General features: G+C 48.5%; 1 protein-coding gene across 6 annotated transcripts in view; it reads left to right on the top strand.

Annotated features, from left to right (window-relative positions):
* Positions 1-22,869: 22,869 nt before the first annotated feature.
* Positions 22,870-23,330, top strand: part of DISC1 (DISC1 scaffold protein) — a 342,719-nt gene continuing 342,258 nt past the window's right edge. For 5 of the 6 annotated variants that reach the window (XM_033842010.2, XM_073793660.1, XM_073793662.1 and 2 more), the window contains exon 1: positions 22,871-23,329. In XM_033842010.2, the coding sequence (XP_033697901.1) occupies positions 23,272-23,329 (58 nt within the window). In that variant the 5' untranslated portion in view covers positions 22,871-23,271. Of the gene's footprint in view, position 23,330 lies in introns of all 6 variants that reach the window. The other variant, XM_073793661.1, reaches the window with a different exon arrangement.

Below are 23,330 nucleotides of genomic sequence, written 5' to 3'. Positions count from 1 at the left end.
ATGGAAAATTACTCCTTCAGTGCTTTAGGAATGTGGTTTTGAGATCAAGTAAAAGCAACAGGTCTTTATTGAGCATTTACTATGTACAGTGAACACAGACCAATGTGCAAAAGAGATTCTGGAAACTTTGACTTGAATTAACTCACTTTCTCCACTAGTCCAGAGGCTGTTGTTTGGAAGTTTCCTTCCTCCTGGGCCAGAGGTGGCCCTGCACTGAGAGCTAGTCTCTTACGAGTGGCACCTTCACTTTGGTAGGATGCGGGCGGGGGCATGCAGGCCATCATCTGTACAGAGCCATACCAACATCTGGACATGCTGCACGTGATAGAGCGTGCCTGTCTCATCCTTTCACGTTGAAAGATCTGCCTTCACAGCCTTGTCGGGCTCTCAGGGCAGGTGAGATGTAGGTTCTCTCATCTCCATTTGTGCAAAGTCTGAAATGGCCCCGGGACAACCTAAAGCAAGGGGTCTGGAGGAGGGGAAGTTGGATATATCAGGAGAGGACGCTGGAAAAATTCTTTCTCACATGGGCTTCTTAAAGGAGCAATCGTGAGGGCAGTACGTCGTATGCATTTTCGGTCGACTTCCACCACCTAGTGGTCATTTCTGAGAAGCTCTTTTCCCCTTTATTTATTTTAAAAAGTTTTGATGTATGCCAAGACATTCGTATCTCTCCGTCCATGTTTTCTTTAATAATGTTAAGAGCAAAATAACACAGTACCACAAAGGGAAGTAACCATCACAAGCCCTAACACTCAGAGGTGCTCTGAGAGGGTTCTCGGGGCAGGCACACGTGTTTTAGTCTGTCCTTTCTATACTACAATATTTGGATTTTGACTGTCATGTGTGTATGATACTTTTATCATATGCGATTTAAGTTTTTAAATTGAAAAAACTTTTGGTCAAAATATAAATGGGAGAGCTCAACAAAAAGAAAACAAACAGCCCAATTTATAAATGGGCCAAAGACCTTAACAGCCGCTTCACCAAAGATGGCAAACAAGCATACAAAAGATGCTCCCCATAATATGGGGAAAATGCAAATTAAGATGAGATACTACTACATACCTATTAGAATGGTGAAAATTTAACACTGTGACAACACCAAATGCTGGAGAGAATGTGGAGCAAAAGGAAACCTCTTTCATTGCTATGGTAACGCAAAATGGTGTAGGCACTTTGGAAGACAGTTCAGTGATTTCTTATAAAACTAAATATAGTCTTACCATATGATCCAGCACTTGCATTTGTTCCTTGGTTAAATACCAAGGAGTTGAAAACTATGTTCACATAAAAACCTGCTTATGGATGTATATAGCAGCCTTATTAATTACTTTTATTTCTTTTAATTTATCTATTTTATTTATTTAATTTTTGGCTGTGTTGGGTCTTCGAAGCTGCACGCGGGCTTTCTCTAGTTGCGGTGAGCGGGGGCTACTCTTCGCTGCAGTGCGCGGGCTTCTCATTGTGGTGGCGTCTCTTGTTGTGGAGCACGGGCTCTAGGCACATGGGCTTCAGTAGTTGTGGCATGCGGGCTCAGTAGTTGTGGCGCGCAGGCTTAGTTGCTCCGCGGCATGTGGGATCTTCCTGGATCAGGGATCGAACCCATGTCCCCTGCATTGGCAGGCGGATTCTTAACCACTGCACCACCAGGGAAGTCCCATTAATTACCTTTTTGTGTGTGTGTGTGGTATGCGGGCCTCTCACTGTTGTGGCCTCTCCCGTTGCGGAGCACAGGCTCCGGATGCGTAGGCCCAGCGGCCATGGCTCACGGGCCCAACTGTTCTGCGGCATGTGGGATCTTCCCTGACCGGAGCACGAACCCGTGTCCCCTGCATCGGCAGGCGGACTCTCAACCACTGTGCCACCAGGGAAGCCCTCCATTAATTACTTTTAATTACTAAAAATTTGGAAGCAACAAAGATGTCCTTCAGTAGGTGAATGGATTAAGAAACTGGTACATCCAGAGAATGGAATATTATTCACTATTATCATTATTCAATATTATCATTATTATGATAAAAAGGCAAGAGTCATGAAAAGACATGGAGGAACCTACAATGAGTATTACTAAATGAGAGAAATTAATCTGAAAATGCTATTTATACATACTGTGTAGCATAGATTCCAACTCTATGACATTCTGGAAAAGGCAAAACTATGGAGACAGTCAAAAGATCAGTTGTTGCCAGTGGAGATGCATAGGAAGAGCACAGAGGATTTTTGGGGCAGTGAAGCTGTTCTGTATGATACTGTGATGATGGATACATTTGTCCAAACCCACACATTGTACAACACCAAGAGTGAACCCTAACGTAAACCACGCACTCTGGGTGATTATGATGTATCAGTGTAGGTTCACTGATTGTAAGAAATGTAACACTCTGGTGGGGGGCTGTTGATACTGGCGGAAGTTGTGCATGCGTGTGGGGAGGGGTATATGGGAACTGCTGTGAACCTAAAATTGCCCTGAAAAAAATACAGTTAAAAAAAATATATAAATAGGGGACATTTTGAGGAAGAATACAGTTTGGCAATTAGGGCAAAAGAAGTATTAAATATGAATGTGGAAAACGGTTAAAAAGAAAAACATTTAAACTGATTATTTTTCAGATAACCTTCGTATAACATGAAAAATAAACATTACTTAAAAATTCAGGGCTTCCCTGGTGGCGCAGTGGTTAACAATATGCCTGCCAATGCAGGGGTCACGGGTTTGAGCCCTGGTCCAGAGAGATCCCACATGCCGCGGAGCAACTAAGCCTGCGAGCCACAACTACTGAGCCTGCGAACCACAACTACTGAAGCCCGCACGCCACAACTAATGAAGCCCGCAGGCCTAGAGCCTGGGCTCTGCAACAAGAGAAGCCACAACAATGAGAAGCCCGTGCACCGCAATGAAGAGTAGCCCCTGCTCGCCACAACTAGAGAAAGCCCGCACGCAAGAACGAAGACCCAACGCAGCCAAAAATAAATAAATAAAATAAGTAAGTAAATAAATAAAAAGAATCTGAATTTTCCGATGTGGGGTCAGAGTCGCACAACTCATCATCATAGAAACATCACCATTTATAAACAAAACATTAGTGAAATCCGTAGAATTTTCTTTGCTTGAAATACCTGTTGCTAGAAGGGCAGGTTGTTTTTGTAAAATGAATGTTGTATTTCTGAAACACAGAGGAAGCCTGGAGCAAACCTCCTGGTTCAACAGAGGGTCTTTCTGTTGCGCAGGTTCTGGTGTCTCACCAGCTGAGTTCTCGTCTTGGCTGTGACTCCGTCTTTGTGATCTAGGACCAGAAATAGGCCCCTCAGCCCCGACTTCCTGGTGGGTTAGTCTGCTAGGGCTGCCGTAACAAGTGCCACAGACTGGGCGGCTTCAACAGCAGACATTTATTTCCTCACGGGGTGCAGGTTTGGAAGTCCAAGACCAAGGTGTCGGCAGGGTTGCTTTCTTCTGAGGCTTCTTCTCCTTGGCTTGCAGATGACTGTCTTCTCCTTGTGTCTCTTCACATCCCCTTCTTTCTGTGTGCATCCAAATCTCCTCTAATAGGGACACCAGTCATGTTGGATTAGGGCCTACCCGAATGACCTCATTTTACCTTAATTACCTCTTAAATGTCCCTTCTCCAAATACAGTCACATTCTGTGGTTAGAATTTTGGTTGGGGGACACAACTCAGCCTATGACACCTGGTTCGGGAACGTAGCTGGGGATTCCCGCCCTGCAGCGTCGTGCGGCTGTGAGGTCACGTTTAGAAAGCTCCCGGTGCAATGCCGGGCACACCCCCAGCACACCACACAGTAGACGCTCAGTGAGCGAGCTGTTGCTTCTACTTCTTAAGTCTGGATACGGAATGTCAGATTTTCTTAAAGCGAGAGGCACCTATGACAGAATCTGGGGTTTTCAATATCGGGTCAGAATGCCATTCATTCAGTTAGGCTCTTGCACGATCATACTGCTCACACACTGCACACGTAACCCCTCTTTCACGCGATACCCTCTGATAGCCTCTTTCCTGATATCCGTCCTGCTTCACCTTTCACACCAAAACACTGCATGCACTAAACCCGCCACTGCGGGGAATGCTCCCTGACTGATCTTTCTGGTTCCAGTTCCTCTGGTCCCTCCAGTTCCCCCGAGGCAGTAAGCCAGCGTGGGTTCTGGAGTCCCACGGTGTCCATCTCCATTGCTTACATCCTGTGTGTGGGCGTGGCATTCAGCCTCTGTAAAATGGGGGTAGTACTGTACGTAATCTGCAGGTGTGTTGTGAGAACCAAATAAAATGCCAAAATAAAGCCCTTAGCATAATGGCAAGAAGCCATTTAGGTAAGCTCTTCATTTCTGTCAGCTTTTCTTATTCTTTTTTTTTCCTTTTAAAGTATTTATTTATTTATTTTATTTTGGTTGTGCAGGGTCTTAGTTGCGGCACGCGGACTCTTAGTTGCGGCATGCATGCGGGATCTAGCTCCCCGACCAGGATGGAACCCGGGCCCCCTGCGCTGGGAGCACGGGGTCTTAGCCACTGGGCCACCAGGGAAGTCCCTCTTATTCTTTCTGTTTGCCTCCCTATACCCGTTGCTCTCCAGGTGTCTAGTTATAAGAGGAGCATCTTCTCAGTTGGCCCGTCTAGACTATTGCAGTTAATGGGCTCCCCTGTGGTATTGATGGGAAAGGACAGCTGGGTGACTAATGGCACCTACCTGCTCCAGCCCCCATCCAGTGTGGGAGGAACCCAGCCTGCACGCCTTTCCCTGTCTCCTGGGCTTGGTGGGCTTTCTCACCTCATCTCCCCTCTCCTATGCCTCACCCCAGCAATCCCATCATCTTTCTTTTCCTCTCTTTAGTGGCTCTTTGTTTTATCTCTTTCCTCTCTGCCTTTTTTAAAAAAATTTAAATTATTTACTTATTTATGGCTGCATTGGGTCTTCGTTGCTGTGCACGGGCTTTCTCTAGCTGCGGCGAGCGGGGGCTACTCTTCGTTGAGGTGCACGGGCTTCTCATCGCGGTGACTTCTCTTGATTTGGAGCACAGGCTCTAGGTGAGCGGGTTTCAGGCGCGCGGGCTTCAGTAGTTGTGGCTCGCGGGCTCTAGAGCTCAGGCTCAGTAGTTATGGCGCACGGGCTTAGATGCTCCGCGTCATGTGGGATCTTCCCAGACCAGGGCTCGAACCCGTGACCCCTGCACTGGCAGGCGGATTCTTAACCACTGCCCCACCAGGGAAGTCCCCTCTCTGCCTGTTTATAAACATGTTTACTCTATCCTGAAAGAACCTTCTCTTTTTCCTGCTTCCCACTGAAGTTTCCTTCCCTAAACGTTCCCTCCCTTCTCTGCAACACTTCTGCAAAGAGGAGGCTGTACATCTGGCTTTTGTTTCCTGCACCAGGATCTCCAAGAAGTGCTCCCCCAAGCCATCTTCTCTCCCGTCCTCATGCTTGTTCGGGCTTCAGTAGTTGTGGCTCATGGGCTCAGTAGTTGTGGCACATGGGCTCTAGATTGCAGGCTCAGTAGTTGTGGCTCGTGGGCTCAGTAGTTGTGGCTCATGCGCTCTAGAGCGCAGGCTCAGTAGTTGTGGCGCACGGGCTTAGTTGCTCCATGGCATGTGGGATCCTCCTGGACCAGGGCTCAAACCCATGTCCCCTGCACCGGCAGGCAGATTCTTAACCACTGTGCCACCAGGGAAGGCCCTGTCCATGTCTCTTTCTTGCTATAAACAGTCGGGTCTAAATCACACTGTGCGTCTTTGAGTGTTGCTTGAAAAGAACAATTGCCAAGGACGGTGGCTCCTGAAGCCCCAGGACGTAAGAAGATCACCAGCTGGGCACAGGGAGGCAGCTCCTCCTGCCACGCTGCTCAGGTGACGGGACCCCCGGAGCAGCAGATTCCAGCCATCTGTCAAGGCGTCTGGCTCCTGCTCTGGGAGGCGGCTCAGATTCCAAGCTGACAGCACGCCTCTGACGCAGGCATGGACCTAAGCTCTCAGGCACCCTGAGGCTGATGAAACAGGACGTTCTCCTCCCGGTGTGGCCCTGACACTCACACATCCTCCATCACCACTGGACCAGCGGGATGCGGGAATTCCACCTCTGCTCACTCCACGTGCCACCACCGCCAAATGGTCGCTGTTGTCTTTTCTCAGACTGGCAGTCAGCTGGTCTTCTCGCCTCCCTCTTTGGCCCTCGTTTCCTCCTCTCCATTTCCCCCGCGTTAGGATTAAAAACGACACACTGGTTTAACTTTATTTAGATACGTGCAGTGCTTGACAGCTCTCGAGCCAAGTTTACAGTGTTATTCTTCGTCGGTCCTCACTGAAGTAACTCTCATGGTCCTAGAATTTCAAATGCAGAGAATTAGAAGAGGTGGAAGGAATGATTGCACGTGGTGCCTGAACCGCATGGCTGCAGGCCTACTTACCTACTGCCTCATTGCATGCCCTGTTTGTTTTGCGTGGGCCAATCTTGTCTATTCAGCAACCTGTTGACAAATTTTTAATTGATGGACTTCATTTTTTTAAAGAGCAGTTTCAGGTTTGCAGAAAAATTGAGTTGAAAGTATAGAGTTCTTATATACTCCTCCCCGACCCCCGCCCTCACACAACACTTCCCCCTCTTATTAAACATCTTGCATTTGTTACAATTGGTGAGCCAGTATTCCTACATTATTATTACCCCAAATCCATAGTTTATATTAAGGTTCACTCTTTTTTTAAAAAAAAGTTTATTTATTTATTTTGGCTGTGCTGGGTCTTAGTTGCGGCACGCGGGATCTTTTTCTTTCTTTCTTTTTTTAGTTGTGGCATGTGAACTCTTAGTTGCGGCACGCACGTGGGATCTAGCTCCCCGACCAGGGATCAAGCCCAGGCCCCCTGCATTGGGAGGTCGGAGTCTTACCCAGTGGACCACCCAGGAAGTCCCAGGGTTCGTTCTTCATACTGTATATCTTATGCGTTTTGCCAAATGCATAGTGACATGTATCCACCACTACAGTGTCACGCAGAGTAGTTTCACTGCCCTAAAATCCCCTCGTGCTCCATCTATCCATCCCTCTCCCCCTTCCCCCATCCCCAGGCTGCCTGTGAAATTTTCTGTCCTCTACAGGGCCCAGCACTGGGCTGTGTACCCAGGAGGTGCTAATTACACCCACATTGGCTGGTTAGCGGCAACAGTAAACCATGGATTGAGTGTCTGTGTGGCTATCAGTACACACTCTTGTGTGCACAGGCATTGCTTCTGGGACCACAGTCTCTAGCAAATCATGGGATGGTCTCAGCTTTTCATGAGCAGGAAGGTGGGAAGCCACTGGATTAGGACAAAATCTTCTTGATGGAGAAAGTGCTTCAGTCAGCATCTTTAGGGGAGGGCTGTGGTCTGAGCTCGGGGTGCTGTTTAAAGGGCCCATGGAAAAAACCAGTCAGAGGAGCTCCTGGCATTGGCCCTGGGCCAGAGGAGCAGCTGGATTGTCAACAAGCTGCCGTGTTTCAGCGCGGGCTCTGGCAGGCGCCCAGGGCCCTCGGGTGGCTCCTGGCAGATGTGACAGGAGTGAAGCGAAGCCTCTTTCGAAAGCAGCAGTGAAATTCAGCACCAGTGCCCCCGGACCACTAGCTCACTCCGGGTCATTTCCTGGAACGGCAGGTAAAGACGATAGACGAGTTTGATTTGGGGGGTGACTTCCTTTGAAGAATGAATGGATGGAGATGTCTTGCTAATAAGATGGTCAAGTCTCCTTAAGATGCTTCATGTGAACTTCTACTGGACCGTCTCATTTCTCAGTTGGGGTAGTGAAATGATTAACAGCAGAATAGGCGAAGGGAAGGTAGAAAGTAGCAATGATCGACCCCTATTACGTGCCACCCACTTCAAATAAGTTAGTTCCTTAGAGTCCGTTCTTGTAAATATGCATGAATGGGAGGAGTCTTTCACACAGATAATTTCCAAAATGTCTACTTGGTTGTAGCATTCACAGTTAGTTGCTTGCATATAAGGTAGGCAGCTGCAGAGTTATCGATTCCACGTGAACCAGGATGGTCATAAAGCTGCTGTCGATCTCTAAGCAAACCCCAGTGGGTGGGAGGGCGTGGGTGGCCAAGGAGCAGGGAAAATCCTTGGTGAAACTGGAAACTATTCCCAAGTGATCACCACCAGCTCCGTAGCCCTCCTCCTCCTGGGAACCTTGTCTACACTGCAGGCAGCCAGGACTATCACACTGTGACACGGCCTGAGTCTGTCCCTCTTCTCATCCTCTCCCCAGGGAAATCCTTGTAGAGGCGCCTCACCACTGTGGTCCTTGGGCAGGTATAGTTCTCAATCAAATCATATACTGAAGGGTTAAGAGCCTAGACACTAAACAGGTCCTAAGAGAGTGAAACAGGAAGCTGCTTAATATTGCCTCAAGGTTCTATTAATTTCACACGGGATGTTATCAGACCTCTGCATTTCCCTACGTACTACATAGGCATACTATACACACTTGGGTTCAGACTTCACACTTCTGGGTTTCTAGAAGGCCAGGTGAACATTAATGACTAATTGGTCTTGGAGAAAGCACAGAAAGCTAGTTGGAGTCAAAGCAAGAGAAGCAGAGGTGGCTTTTTTTCTCTTTTCTGCTCTGGGGGAAGGGAAATGGGAATCATATCCTCAGAGGTTTCATGCCAGAGACTTTGAGATGCCAACCTATTGAGAAGAGAGCGTTGGGTAACAAAAGTCCTCAAAATCCCACCAAGATGATCAAAGCAACAGTTTCTTAGCCATCCTCCCATGGCCCTGGGCAGGGTAGCTGAGACTCAGACACCTGAAGAACAGTCTGGAACCCAGGTGACACCTCATGCTCTGTGTTCCACATCAGTGGGCTAACGGTTTATCCATTAATAAAAAAATACATCTCCTCAATGGATTCATATTTCTTTCAGAATCAGTTATATACATTATTTTAAAACTATAAAACCCCTAAAACAGAAATTAAAAAAGAATGAGATACATGGTATTTAAAAAAATAATTTTAAAAACTTATATAATAGATCGAGATTTGGCTTCATATAAGAAAAAGGTAAACTGATAGTAGCACAAAGCAACATAACAGTTTTTCCTCTGTCACATAAAGGAAGGCAGTCCAGGGGTGGTCTGGCAATTCCACAAGGTTGTCAAGGAACCAGACTAATTCCATTTCTCTGCTTTGCCATTCCTAGGCTGTGGCTCTTGTTTGCTTGGTCCAGAATGGCTTCCAGAGCTCCAGCCATCGTCTCCACAATTCAGGATGCAGGGTGGATGAAAGGAAGAAGGCTCTTCCCTTTCCTTTCAAGAATATCTGCTTGAAGTCCCATAAAGCACTGCGAGACCAGACTGGAAGCTGTTTTAACCTTCTCATTCCAACCCAGAGCAAGGAGTCCTCCGAGGGAGGCTCTACCTGCGAAACATCCTCCACCAGTGCTGCCAGGAGACTGTTCTGGTGTGCTTTTGCTATGGCCAAGACTGCGCCTTCATTCCTGGAGGAATGCCTTGCTAAATACTAGAACACGTTTAGTTAGAATTTGGGGGACTCCGCACTATTGAAGAAGGTGAGTATTGTTGGTGACAGTCTGAAGGTGGCTCCCAGCTCCAGAATCATCATCTGAGACATCACGTCGCCATCCAGGTAATAGTCTTTGGTGTGCTAGGCTGTCCTGTGGCAACAAATGACGCCCAAATCCAAAGAGCTTAATTCAGTGTAAGTGTTTTTCCTTGTTCGTGCTACCTGTTCTGTGGGGTCTACAGGGGGGACTCTTGTAATGGAGTCACCTTGGGACCGAGGCTAACAGAAGCTTCACTTCAAGACAGGCTCCCATTATCCAGGGTGCTACCCCAGACAAGAGGCCACTGGTTTTGACTGCTTCTACCCAGATGCGACACGTGGCACCTCTGCTCAACATTCCGTTGACCAAACAAGTCACTTGGCCACACTGGCTTCCAAGGGGCTGGGAAGGGACTCCCCCTGGGTGCCCGGAAGGCAGCTCAGCACCATTTGGGGAATGCCACCGCGAGTACTACTAGCTTAATTCTACTCCCAGCTATGTGCCAGTTTTGTCCTCCGAAAGTCCAAACCTGAAGTTCAAAACTTTATGAACAGGGCTTCCCTGGTGGCGCAGTGGTTGAGAATCTGCCTGTCGATGCAGGGGACACGGGTTCGAGCCCTGGTCTGGGAGGATCCTACATGCCGCGGAGCAACTAGGCCTGTGAGCCACAACTACTGAGCCTGCACGTCTGGAGCCTGTGCTCCGCAACAAGAGAGGCCGCGACAGTGAGAGGCCCGCGCACCGCGATGAAGAGTGGCCCCCGCTCGCTGCAACTAGAGAAAGCCCTCGCACAGAAACGAAGACCCGACACAGCAAAAGTAAATAAATTAATTCAAAACCAACCAAACAAACAAACCTTTATGAACAGTTTTGTACCTGAAAAATAGGCAAACAGTTTCATCACATGAAGCCTAATTATTGATATATTCATGGACTTCTTGTTGTAAATTGTGCATCACACGTAAAAGAGAGGCTCTCTGGGCTCCTGAGCTCAGACATTAGTCTCATTACTTGACCCCTAAGAGACCACTTGGAGGCTGGTCCTACCTACCATGGAAGTTTCACTGGGTCAAGGCGAAATGAGAACAAAAAAACCAGGATAAAGTAATGAATTTTTCCAAAAGCAAAAATTCATTCCATTTAAGGGAGTGCCCTGTATTCTGATATCATGTCTTTATTTTTTTTTGAGGCTAAAAAGGCTTTTCTTTATGAAATAATGGTGAGGGAAGTTGGCGAAAGTTTTTTGAAAAATAAACTTCCTTAAAATAAAATGTCAGTAATATTATATATCTGACCATCTTATTTTTTCTTAACTTTTTACCCATCATTTGCAAACTCTGACCATCTGATAGCCGCTCATCTGGTTTCCCTCTTGTTTGCAAAGAAGGAAACTAGGAAATAAAACGGTTTGCGTCCCCAAAACACACATGTAATTGGAGAAAGAATCCTCTATCGATGCTTGGATTCAAATTTCATATTAGCTAAATGATGTGCGCCTTTCTTTCCCAGGAACAGCCTTATAGAGACGTGACCATTGATGCTGTTTGCCAGAGAAGTTTAAAGAACATATTTACTGAACTCATCGTGAAACACATGCAGGCAAAGGGTTATCTAGGAAAGCATTCTAGGGGTGGCTAACTTTGGGCACTTTATGAATGAGGCTGCCTTGTCACTTTGGACCCTTGCCGTCCGCTTTGGAACTGCTGAGTGACGTCCTGAGATTTGCTGAGCTGCGTTCTCTACGAATGTGCCTTGTCGATGGGGGGTTACAAGCTCCTGAAGGCTTTGGCGTGTATCCGTTTCGGGGGGTGGTTGCCTTTCTCCCATTAGGAAAAGGTGAGCCAGGAATGGATTCTGATCAGACATCATGGAAATCAGCCGTGAGAGAATTAGACCAGTTTTGCCACGGAGACGGCCAGCAAAGTTCTCCTCATCACTGGGAGGGAAGATTAAAAGTCGGAAAAAAGAAGCCTTGGGGTGGCTGAGCTTTTCAGTGACAATGAGGTTGCCACGTATTACTATGGTGGCTAATGTTGTCCCTTGTGTATGAGAACTCCGAGAGTAACGGTGCCATCTGTCCGGGGTCACACGAGACAGTCAACCTGAAGGAGACGGGGGGCAGGGTGGTAGCTGTTGAGTGGATGTAGCAGGTGACGAGGCTGAGCCAGGAGACTACTGCTCTAGTGAGAGGCAGTGAGGGCCGGGGGGCAGGTGTCTCTTTCCCGGAGGAAGTTGGAATCGGTGTAGATACTGAATTTCTAATGGAGAACAACGTCTATTTATTCAAGGCAGAAAGCAGCAAGGGGAAGACCACGCCTCAATGAAGAATTTACCTGTGAACGAATCTCTGAGTGGAGAGATTCTTGTCAGTGGTGTTAGCTCTTCCTACATTGTGCATGTGGGAAACTGAGGCCAGAACAGGTTAGAGAGACACCGAGAGGTGGATGTTAATGCAGCATAAAATTAGGCAGCCTTCCTGAATGGCTTTAGCCGTTTGACATACAAGCCCATTCTGAATGCCAGCTCTCCAGTGGGCACAGATCACTGCAGATGACGATGTGCCTCAGCTAGGGGTGTCTCAGGGCGGCACGTCTAGGACGAGCTCCCACACTTCCCAGGTATTATCTCACTATGAGAGCTTTCAGACAATGTGCATTGCAAAAGGAAGGTTATTTATATTATATATTTAGCCTAAAACTATGATAACATCCTTTGGCATGGCCTTTATCTGATGGTATTTGAAACTGAACCAACTTCCTGCTTCCAGGCATTAACAAATGAGGGGCTTCATGTTGTCTAATGTTATTTCCTGAGCTGAAGATAGATTTATTTTCTCCAATGCATTCAAGTTTATATTTTTAAAGAAAAGGTCTCCTTTAGACAATTAACTTTCCCAGAATTGTTTGAGCATTGTTTTTGCTCTCAATGAGAATATTTCCTATTTAACTCCAGCTATGTCACCTGATGGGAATTCTCGTGACTCTCACTGCCATGCTCAGCTACCTCGCAGGAGACGGGAGAAATAAATCCACTAGCCTGTCCAGTGTCAGAATCCCAGTTTAGAACGCTCAGTCTAATAAGTTTCTGGCCAGAGGATGCAAGGATGAACAAGGATGACATTTGCCCTCAAAGAGCTTACGATCTAGAAGGGGAGATGCAAAGGGACATTAATTACATAGGAGACTGTCATGTCCTAACTCCTCTCCTCTGACCCACTTCTGGGAATGAAACCAAGGGAAGGGTGGGATGAGGGAATATCATGTATGAAAATGCAACCGTAAGAAGACTTACTACCTAAGTATGTCTCACTATAGGAAAGGAGAGGGGTTGTTTGTTCTGAGGCCTCAGAAAATGTCATTTTTGTCTAGTGAGAGACAGTATATCATCGTGGTTAGGAATGTGGACTGTCCATTGAGGTTGCCTGGTTCAAATCCCTCCACGGCCACTCACTATGTTTGTGATTTGGGGCAAGTTCTAAACTCTCTGTGTCTCAGTTATCCAGTCTGAAAATGGGTGTGATAATTGGGCTGTTGCAAAGGTGACACAAGGTTAACAAGTTTAAATTGCGTCGAACAGTGTCTGGCTGGTGGTAAGTGCCCAATAAACAGTAGCTATTATTAGTAAACTTCTAAGAGACTCCCATATTCTTAAACACAATTTTTGAATTTCACTGCTTTGGCAAAAGAGCCGTACAGTTTTTTTCCTCTGAGGACCTAGTTTTTTGCTATACATTTACACCTGCAGTATTTAATGTTCGTTGTCCACGTCAGTGCAATCTGTAGGTATGTGTAATTTCAGTATAGCAGAAGTACTGATGATTCTCTTAGCGGAGCCGGGACTCTCGGGCTCCAGCCTCAGATTGCATTGGCATCAATGAAGCTACTCCCTTTCTGCTCTGCTGAAGAGTCTGGTAGTATTTACGAGGAAAAACTTTCCAAAAATTTAAATTAAAAAATATTCCTAGCCCAATTATCCAGTCATCCTTTGCTCTCAGTTATTCTTCCTGTAAGACGCCCTTTACCTATCTCAGTATCCAGAACTGACATCCATGGCAAACACTGCTAGGGAATAGCCATGATGGAGACACAACGTTAAAAGCAAAGGGAAACTAAAGGTGTCACTTGTTTGCTCATACGCAGCGGCATCCTTAGCGCCTGAGCCTCATTTGAAGGGGACACATTTTGGGGTGGCTGTCCATCTCACAGTGGTCCCCACCCTGTCCCTTCCCCTGTGTTCAGAGGTGCTTTCCAGGGACTATGCTCGTGTGTGGGCCCTTGGCTACTCTTGATGGCAGTGACGGGGCTCCTGACCTATTCAGGATCTCAGTTGTAGAGATTCAGAACTGGCTCCACGAGAGTCAGGCTTTCCACGTGGCCGGCTTGCAGGATCTCAGTTCCCTGACCAGTGATCGAACACTGGGCCCCCTGCAGCGGAAGCACTAACCACGGAGCCCTAACCACTGAACAGCCAGGGAAGTCCCCCAACTTTCTTTGTACTAAAGTTAGGGTATATTGGTTTTGGTTAGTTGTAATCAAAGAGCCCTAACTAATTCAGCATCGTGTGGGAATGAGAACACTAAAGGAAGATTTCTGCAATATCTGTGCCAGAGATTTGAAATCAGTAGGTTTGTAAGTGAGGGTTTACTTGGAGAAGCAGAACCTCCGTGAGTGCTGTGGAACAGGGAATATATTATAGGAACCAGAGCTCACACAGCTGTTGGAGAAAGGGTGAGGCTGTGGCATGCGTGAAGGAGTTGGCGTGTGCAGGAAACCGGGGAGCTGTGCGTGTCCGGCTGTTAGAACAGGGCTGTGAAGGGCTTGATATGGAAGGTCGATGTCCCTTTGTGTCCATGAGTGCACAGAGAAGTATCCGGTGACGAGCCTGGGGATTCTGTTGGCTGGCAGGATTAGTAGTTGGGAAGGATACCCAGGCATTAGACGGGGAAGAGAAGGGACAAGCCAGAACTGGCCAGCACCCCTGCATCTGTCTCTGCTGCCGCTGACCAACAATGACCTTTCAAGTCAGATGGCTGCTGCTTCACTGCCTCTTCCCAGGTATCACACTTTTGGCCAAGGATAACGGGGAACCATCCAGGGAAAGGCATGTGCAGAACAGAGTTCCCAGAACAATCGAGTTGACGACAGAACACTCCTGTACACAAGTCTTTGATAGACTAGGAATATACAATCCTGCACAGTAGGTAAGATACAAGACTAGGAAAAATATTAAAATTTCCGAAGTGATTATAGTGAACAAACATATTTAGGAACCACAGACTTATGGTACCACCATCTGCTCAGCCCCGTCAACCGAGTAAAAACTGGAGCCATCTTAGATGCCTTCCTGTCAGCTACCCTCAGCAGCCAGTCACCAAGTTTTACAAACTTTTTCTTCTTGAACGTGGTCTCTCTTCTCTATGCTCATTGCAAATGTTCACGATCTCTTACCTGGACTGTTGTCTCTTTCCTAACTGGTCTTTCTGTATCTTCCACAGACCCATCTATACTACCATTACATCAGTGGTCTTAACCCTGACTGCACTTAAATTTTTTTTTCTTATTATTTATTTTTTGGCTGCGTTGGGTCTTCATTGCTGCGCGCGGGCTTTCTCTAGTTGCGGCGAGCGGGGGCTACTCTTCGTTGCGGTGCGGGGGCTTCTCACTGTGGTGGCTTCTCTTGTTGCGGAGCACAGGCTCTAGGCGGGAGGGCTTCAGTAGTTGCGGCACGCGGGCTCAGTAGTTGTGGCTCGCGGGCTTAGTTGCTCCGTGGCACGTGGGATCTTCCCGGACCAGGGCTCGAACCTGTGTCCCCTGCATTGGCAGGCGGATTCTTAACCACTGCGCCACCAGGGAAGTCCCTGACTGGACTTTAGCATCACCTCGGGGACTTAAAAAAAAACCCAGTGTTTACTCCCCACCCCAGACCATACATCAGACCCTCTCACAACCACCTGATGTGGTACATCCTATCATTAATTCTGTTTTGTAGATGAGCAAATTGAAGATTAGCAAAGTTAAATAACTTACCAAGGTTTAAGACTAAGAAGTAGTGGGGCTTAGATGTGAACGCATGTATCTGAGGGCAGAGCCTGTGCTCCTAACCACGTGTAGAATGCCTTCCAAACTGTGCTGCTGGGCTGATTAGAGGGATGGTAGGGCCAGCAGGTGAAGTGAGGTGGGGAGAACAGTTGGAAGTGTAGGGTTGAGGGGGAGCTGATGAGAACAGCTCTGAACTTGGGTGGCTTGAACGGCTTCTTAGACATCCAAGCGGTGACGTTCAGGCAGCCGTTGAAAATACAATTAGGGGTGGCAGGGGTGGAGAGCAGCAGATGGACACAAAGGACAGCTCTGGGGTAGAAGGGACAGGGTGCAGTGAGCACCAAGGACGAGGTGGAGGGGTCTGTAGCATTGTCTCCCGGGTTTCCAGTCTGAGAGGAGGGGTCAAGGGGACAGTAAAGCTACCTTCGGAAAACAGTTAATGCTGGGAAAGCAGCAGTTTGGGGAATGGGCAGGAGAGGGCAGTGAGAGTCCTTTTGGAGTTACTACATTTGGGAGACCAGCAGAGCCACTAGGTTGGATATACGAATCGAGTTTGGGAGAGAGGTTGCTGTGAAAGATGCCAGTCGAGGTGGTATCAGAATAGTTGAAACCGTGGAAGTGGTTAGATAGTCAGGTGGAGATGAGGGATGCTCAACAAAAGAGGAAGACCAAGGGCGCGATGCTGGGGAAGATTCAAAGAAGGGATGGGGGGCTTCCCTGGTGGCGCAGTGGTTGAGAGTCTGCCTGCCGATTCAGGGGACGCGGGTTCGTGCCCCGGTCCGGGAAGATCCCACATGCTGCGGAGCGGCTGGGCCCGTGAGTCACGGCCGCTGAGCCTGCATGTCCGGAGCCTGTGCTCCGCAACGGGAGAGGCCATAACAGTGAGAGGCCCGCATACCGCAAAAAAAAAAAAAAAAAAAAAAAAAAAAAGAAGGGATGGGGAGAAAGGAGAAACCAAAGGAAGACCCAAAGGGGGGGAGCAGACAAGGGAGGACCACAGGGGTGGATGGCTGGATGGCTAGACAGATAACAGACAGAAGACGGAGACTTATTGTAAGGGATTGGCACATGCACTTGTCAGGGCTGGCAATTCTGAAATCTGTAGGGCAGGTGGGCAGGCTGGAAACTCAGCATTTGAGGCTTCCGTCCTGAGGGAGAATTTTTTTCTTCTTCAGGAAACCTCAGTTTTTACTCTTAGGGACTTCAGCTGATTGGATGAGACACACCCACATTATGAAGGGTCATCTCCTTTACTTCAAGTCAGCTGATTGTAGATATAACCACATCTACAAAAGCACCTCCACAGGAACACCTAGATCAGAGTGTGATTAAATGGCTCGGTTGATTTAATAGCCTGGCCCAGCTGACACATAAGACCTATGTCACAGTCCAACTCTTGTTGACCTGGCATCCGTACACATCTCCTTAAGCCACTCATAGCCTCCAAATAAAGACAGCAGCAAAGTACTTCCGCTTAACATGACACAACTGCCCTGACTATAACCCTAAGCTCACTAACCTTCTCCCCAGAAGAAGACGCATGGTCCTTAGGTGATGTTCAGTCTTCCCCTTCACGTCCTCGGACTTAAATACTGTGTTGTAAATTTAATTATTATTAGTACCTCTGATGTTATGTAAGTGGATAAGGAAGAGAAGAAAACAAAGATAAAATATAAAATAATACATCACGCGTCTTTATCTTCTCCCTTTCTTATCCATGTATAAACAGAGTCATAACAAAGTAAGGAAGAGATTCTCACGTCAATTACAGTTTTCAGGTATGTAACTGGTCACCTGGTTGGAGCTGGTATGTGTAACTACCTCCTTCAACGAATCATTCCCTTTGCCTTCAGGAAGTACCTCAGCTGGTCCTGGTTATTTACCTGCTGGGGTGACCCCAACCCTCATTGTGGAAGGGACTGGGCCATTAGTAGTCCTCCCTGAACTAGGTTGTCATAGTTTCCCATGGACTTTAGTCAGAGGGCATGGAAATACTAAGAGGTGCCCCGAGGGATCTCCTATATTCCAGACATACGCTTCCTTACCTGCACTGTGGCACGGCAGTCCAATGTGCCCTTGGTAGTGAGGATCACTGCAGTCAACACCGTAAGTCCCTCCTTTGCCTGTTGCTTCAGAGACACAAGGCACCCAAAGCGGCCAGGTGGCAATCTTTTTTTTTTTTTTTTTAAATTGAAGTATAATTGATTTACAATATTATATTAGTTTCAAGTATACAGCACAGTGATTCAGTATTTTTATACATTATACTCCATTAAAAGTTATTACAAAATAATGGCTATAATTCCCTGTGCTGTACAATATATCCTTGTTGCTTTTTTTTTTTTTTTTTTTGCGGTACGCGGGCCTCTCACTGCTGTGGCCTCTCCCGTTGCGGAGCACAGGCTCCGGACGCGCAGGCTCAGTGGCCATGGCTCACGGGCCCAGCCGCTTCATGGCATGTGGGATCTTCCCGGACCGGGGCATGAACCCGTGTCCCCTGCATCGGCAGGCGGACTCCCAACCACTGCGCCACCAGGGAAGCCCTTGCTTATCTAATTTAAACATAGTAGTTTGTATCTCTTAATGCCATATTTCTTTTTTGCTATCTACATTCATTTATTTTTTAGATTCCACAAATAAGTGATATCATACAGTATTTGTCTGTCTCTGACTTATTTCACTAAGCATAATATTCTCTATGTCCTTCCATGTTGCCGCAGATCAGCTGGCAATCTTAACTTCCAGTTAAATGGCATGATTGTTGCTTTTCTTGGTGAAACCATTCCCCCCTTCGGAACTAACACCTCTAGGCCAGCTGAACCTAAGGTTGTGGGAATAGAAGGCAAAACTTTTGCTAGTGGATCACTAAGGCTAATAGTGAGAGATGCCACTCCCATTTCCATCCCTTGATTCTTTGGACCCATGAATCTGGCCACAGGAGAAACAGCGCCATATACTGGACACTGATTCAGGGCATCCACAGAGAGCTTCCTGGAGAACCTTGCTCACATCTGCAAGGTACTGCTACCTAGTGGTGCTGTAACCGAGTCTTCAAAAGGCCGTTCCATTGTTCTGTGCTCAGATCTGCAAGGTACTGCTGCCTAGTGGTGCTGTAACTGAGTCTTCAAAAGGCCGTTCCATTGCTCTGTCAAGCCAGCTGCGTCAGGGTGATAGGGAACACGGTTAGACTAGTGAATTCTGTGAGTGTGGGTCCACTGCCGCACTTCATTTGCTGTGAAGTGAGTTCCTTGATCAGAAGCCATGCTGTGTGGATAAGGCACTTTAGGAGTCCACGGATGGTAGTTTCAGCAGAAGCATGGTGTTCAGGAAAAGGAAATCTGTATTCAGTGTAATTATCTACTCCAGTAAGAACAAAATGCCGCCCCTCCCATGATGGAAGCGGTCTAACGTAATCAACCTGCCACCAAGTAGCAAACGGGCTGATCACCCTGGGGAAGGCTGCCATGTTGTCGGTCCTGATGCTGGCAGCTTGGACCCTCAGCGGTGGCCGTGGTCAGGTTGGCCTTGGTGGGTGGAAGTCTGTATGGCTGAGCTCACGGATAACTTCCAGCCCTGCCACCATGACCGCTTTGCTCACCAGCCTATTAGACAATGTCAAGCGCAGCTGGAGAAGGAGGCTGACTGGTACCCACAGAACGGCGTCATCCCATCCACTTGAGGATTACAATTCTCCTCTGTTGAGACCAGAGCATCTATCTGTGACACAGTATCGAGTTTCTTGCCCATTCAGAGAGGTCTATCTGTATACCTCTTCCTCAGATCTCCTTGTCACCAATTTTCCAATCATGTTCCTTTCAAATCCCTGACCATCCAGCCAAACCATTGGCCACAGTCCCTGAATTGGCATATACTTGTTTCTCTGGCCATTTCTCCTTTCAAGCAAACTGAACAACAAGGTTCACTGCTCAAAGGTCTGCCCACTGGGTGGATTTTCCTTCACCACTGTCCTTCGGGGATATCCCAGAAGGGGCTGTGCTACAGCTGCTGTCTACTTTTGGGTGGTACCTGAATACTATGCAGGACCATCTGCAAAGTAGGCCCAAGCTTTCTCTTCCTCAGTCAGCTGATCCTAGGGAACTGGCCATGAGGCCGCGGGTGCAGGCTGTGAGAGAGCAGGTAGTGTAGCAGGTGTGGGGACGTTGGGCATTTGGGCCGCTTCCTCATGTAACTTACTTGTGCCTTCCAGGTCTGCTTGAGCCGCATCTCACGTGTACCACTTCCATCTGATGATGGAATGCTGCTGTGCGTGCCCAGAGTCGTGCCTGTGGGTCAGACGGCACCCAGTTCACGAAGGGCAGCTCAGCTTGCACGGCGATGTGGTGGCCCACGGTTAAATGTTCAGTTAGTACTAAGGCCCAGCCGTAAGTAAAAGGCTGTTTCTCAAAATGAGAATACTTATCCACAGAGGATGGCAGGGCTTTGCTCTGTAACCTTCAGGGTCTGTGATGTGACCCTCCCATAGGGGTCTGACCCAGCCTCCACCAGAAGCTACCACCACTGACCCCTGGATCTGTGGGATCATGTGGGTCGGATGGCAGAGGGCAGCTCACAGGGCAGCCCGGACGTGGTGCAGAGTCTTCTGTTCTGGGCTCCACTCAAAACTGGAGCTTTTCAGGTCACTTGGTAAATGGACTTGAGTAGTACCCCCAAATAAGGAATATGTTGCTTCCCAAACCCAACGAGGACCATTGGGTGTTGTGTCTCTTTTCCGGTCATAGGAAGGGCCAAATACAACAACTTATCCTTCACCTATACCACCGGACCTCTAGAAATCCCACTGAGATGGAAGGTTCTAGAATTTCTGTCAGATTTATCTTCCACACTCTGGCGTACAAATGTCTCACCGATAAGCCTAGAATAGCTAGTCTTTCCCACTCACTAGGTCCAACCGGTGTAACATCATCAATGGAATTGACCAGTGTGAAGTCTTCTGGAAGAGAAAGGCGATAGGGTGCCTGCTTGACCAAATGATGATGTAGGGCTGGAGAACTGATCTATCCCTGAGGTAGGGCAGTCTTCGCTGCACCGCTGGTTTTGCCAGCTGAAGGAAAGCTGCCCTGGTGGTCTTTACTAACAGGTATGGAGCAAAAACGTTTCCCAGACCAATAGCTGCATACCAGATACTAGCCGATGTACGAATTTGCTTAAACAGCGATGTTACAGCCGGTACAGCAGCTGCAAGGGGAGTCAGCATGGGCTTAAATCTATGATAATCCACTGTCATCCTCCAAGACCCGTCCGTCTTGTGCACAGGCCACATGGGCACGTTGAATGGAGAGGTGCCGGGAATCATCACCCCTGCGTCTTTCGAGTCCTTGATGGAGGTACTGATCTCGGCGATCTTTCCACGAACGCAGTCTCGCCTTTGGTTAACTCTTTTCGAAGGCGGAGGCAGGTTGTAGTGGCTTCCACTTGGCCTTTCCTACCAAAACAGCCCTCACTCCACAGGCCCCAGAGCCATCGTGGGGATCCTGCCAGTTGCTGAGTATCATTCTAATGATGCCTTCCAAAACTGGAGAAATAACCCCAGGATGAGTGCAGAGACCCACCAGGAGATGGACCTGAGCCAAAACTCCACTGACCTCCATAAGCCCCTACTTGGACTAGTGGACTGCAATGATGTTCTGGGTCTCCTGGACTCAGGGTCAGCTCAGAGCCAGTGTCCAGTTAATTCCTGAAAAGTCTGATTACTTCCTTTCTCCCAGTGCACAGGCACCCGAGTAAAAGGCCCTATGTCCCTTTGGGGAAGGCTGAAGAAAGATTAACAGTATATATATATTTTGGCAGCGTTGCGAGGTCTTTCCTGGAAGAGACAGACATCTCTTTCGTTCAAGGAGTTTTGGGTCTGCAAACTGATGCAAGTCTGGGAATTGATGGAGGCTCTCTGTTTTGATAATTAAAATTCGGCTTTTGTTCCCTTGACCTAGAACTTTTCTGCTCATATAGATCAAATAAGAACTCAGTAGCATTCTCATCGAAGAACCCCATGATTAACTGGCCAATGCCATAGGTTTGTGGCGGTCAGAGTATTGCTGCTTTGACTCTGCTGTCCGTTACAGAAACCATGCCCACCCTGCCTTTGGTGATTCATTGCCACCATGTGGCCCCAGCTACCCTGGGGTCCAATTATCCTCACTGCATTTAGGACCCACACTGCAGTGGCATAGTTCCCACTATAATTTCTGACCTACAGAGAAGAGCTGACCAACGATGCTGGGTCACAAAGTTATTTTTCAGGGTCACGGTGAACGGTGTGCCCTGTGGACCCTCTCGGAGTGAGTAAGCAGGTCATATGTGATCAATCCACTCTAATACTGCAACCTCCCTAAGCCTTTAGATAATGCCTTTCCAGTATACCAGGGCAGTTCTGGCATTTCCACTTCATTTAGTGGAGGTCACCTCTTGCCCCATGTTTCTGTCAAGTAGCTAAACAAACAGCTTTTTTCTAATCTCTCAAACCACAGCACTGAGTCCAGATCTCTGCTTCGTGGTCTACACCGTTAAATTCAGCTTGATCCAACTTCTTTGTTCCTTCCACCATCTCCCCACATGCTTCACATCCACGCTCATATTCATTCCATCCCACAACTCTCTGACTCCTAACACGTCCAGGTGTTTTCACTCACACGGTTCTTATTTCGTGAAGGACCTTGACCCTCCTGTAGTTCTAGCAGGATCCTTTCCCTTCCTCCAGACAGCCTTTCCGATCCTTCTTCACGACACTCCCTCTTACCCCCATATTCTGCAATGTTTTGTGCCAAACCTCTGGCTCGTGGCATATTCCACTGCATGCTGTTATTTAGTTTTATACGCACATATTTCTCTTCCCTGCTGGAGGGGAGCCCCTTAAGGGCAAGAACCGTGTCTGACAGGTGCGGCCTCAGCGATGCTCCAGGATCCCCCTTGAAGGAACCGAAGAGTGAAGGGACTCGAGCTGGGCACGGATCGCAGCTGTGTCCTGGGATGGCTGCCCCAAGTGGAGAGGGGGATCTGGGACCAGTCCAGTGCTGCCAGAAGGTTCAAATAGTTGGTCCCTCATTTCATGTTGAACTGGTCGCCCCCCTCTTTCCCAGTGTGGTCTGTCGTCTCCCCTCGTTCTCCTCCCCCCGCTCCTCTCCTCCCCTCCATCTCTTCCATCAACCCTTTGGTCACTTCCCTAATTAGTGTCTGCGAGGCACCCTCGTAGACCCGCCCCGCCCCCCGCCCCAGGAAGGCCTCCCAGTTTCTCCTTCTCCGAACCACCCGTTCTCCCCACCGCACTTCCCCTCTCGCTTTCGTCCAGCAAACGGGCGAGAGCGAAAAGCAAACTTCCCGAGGTCCGCGACGCAGGCTGTGGGCCCGCCGGCCCCGCCCGCCCCAACCTCTCGCGTGTGCGTGTGTGCGCTTGTGTGCGTATGTGTGTGTGCGTGCGTGTGTGCGCGTGCTGTGTGCGTATGTGTGTGTGTCTGTGTGTGTGTGCGCGCGCGCGTGCCGGGGCCGAGGCTGGGGAGGAAACCGCCCGCGCGGGCCGTGAGGAGGAAGGAGCCTCCCCTTCCTCGCCAGCCCCCTCCCCACTTCCCGTCCGGCGCGGCCGCTCGCTTCCCCCGCCGCGGGCCTCCGGGCGCACGGAGCCCGCCGGCCGCCGCGGAGCTGGAGGCGGAGGAGGCGGAGCGTGAGGAACCGGCGGGGCGCATGCTGGGCGGGGGTCCCCAGGGCGCCCCGGCCGGTGGCGGCGGGGGCCACCGCGCAGG

This window comes from Tursiops truncatus, chromosome 16 (assembly GCF_011762595.2).
Source record: "Tursiops truncatus isolate mTurTru1 chromosome 16, mTurTru1.mat.Y, whole genome shotgun sequence".
NCBI lineage: Eukaryota > Metazoa > Chordata > Mammalia > Artiodactyla > Delphinidae > Tursiops > Tursiops truncatus.
This window is presented reverse-complemented; position numbering and strand designations above follow the sequence as displayed.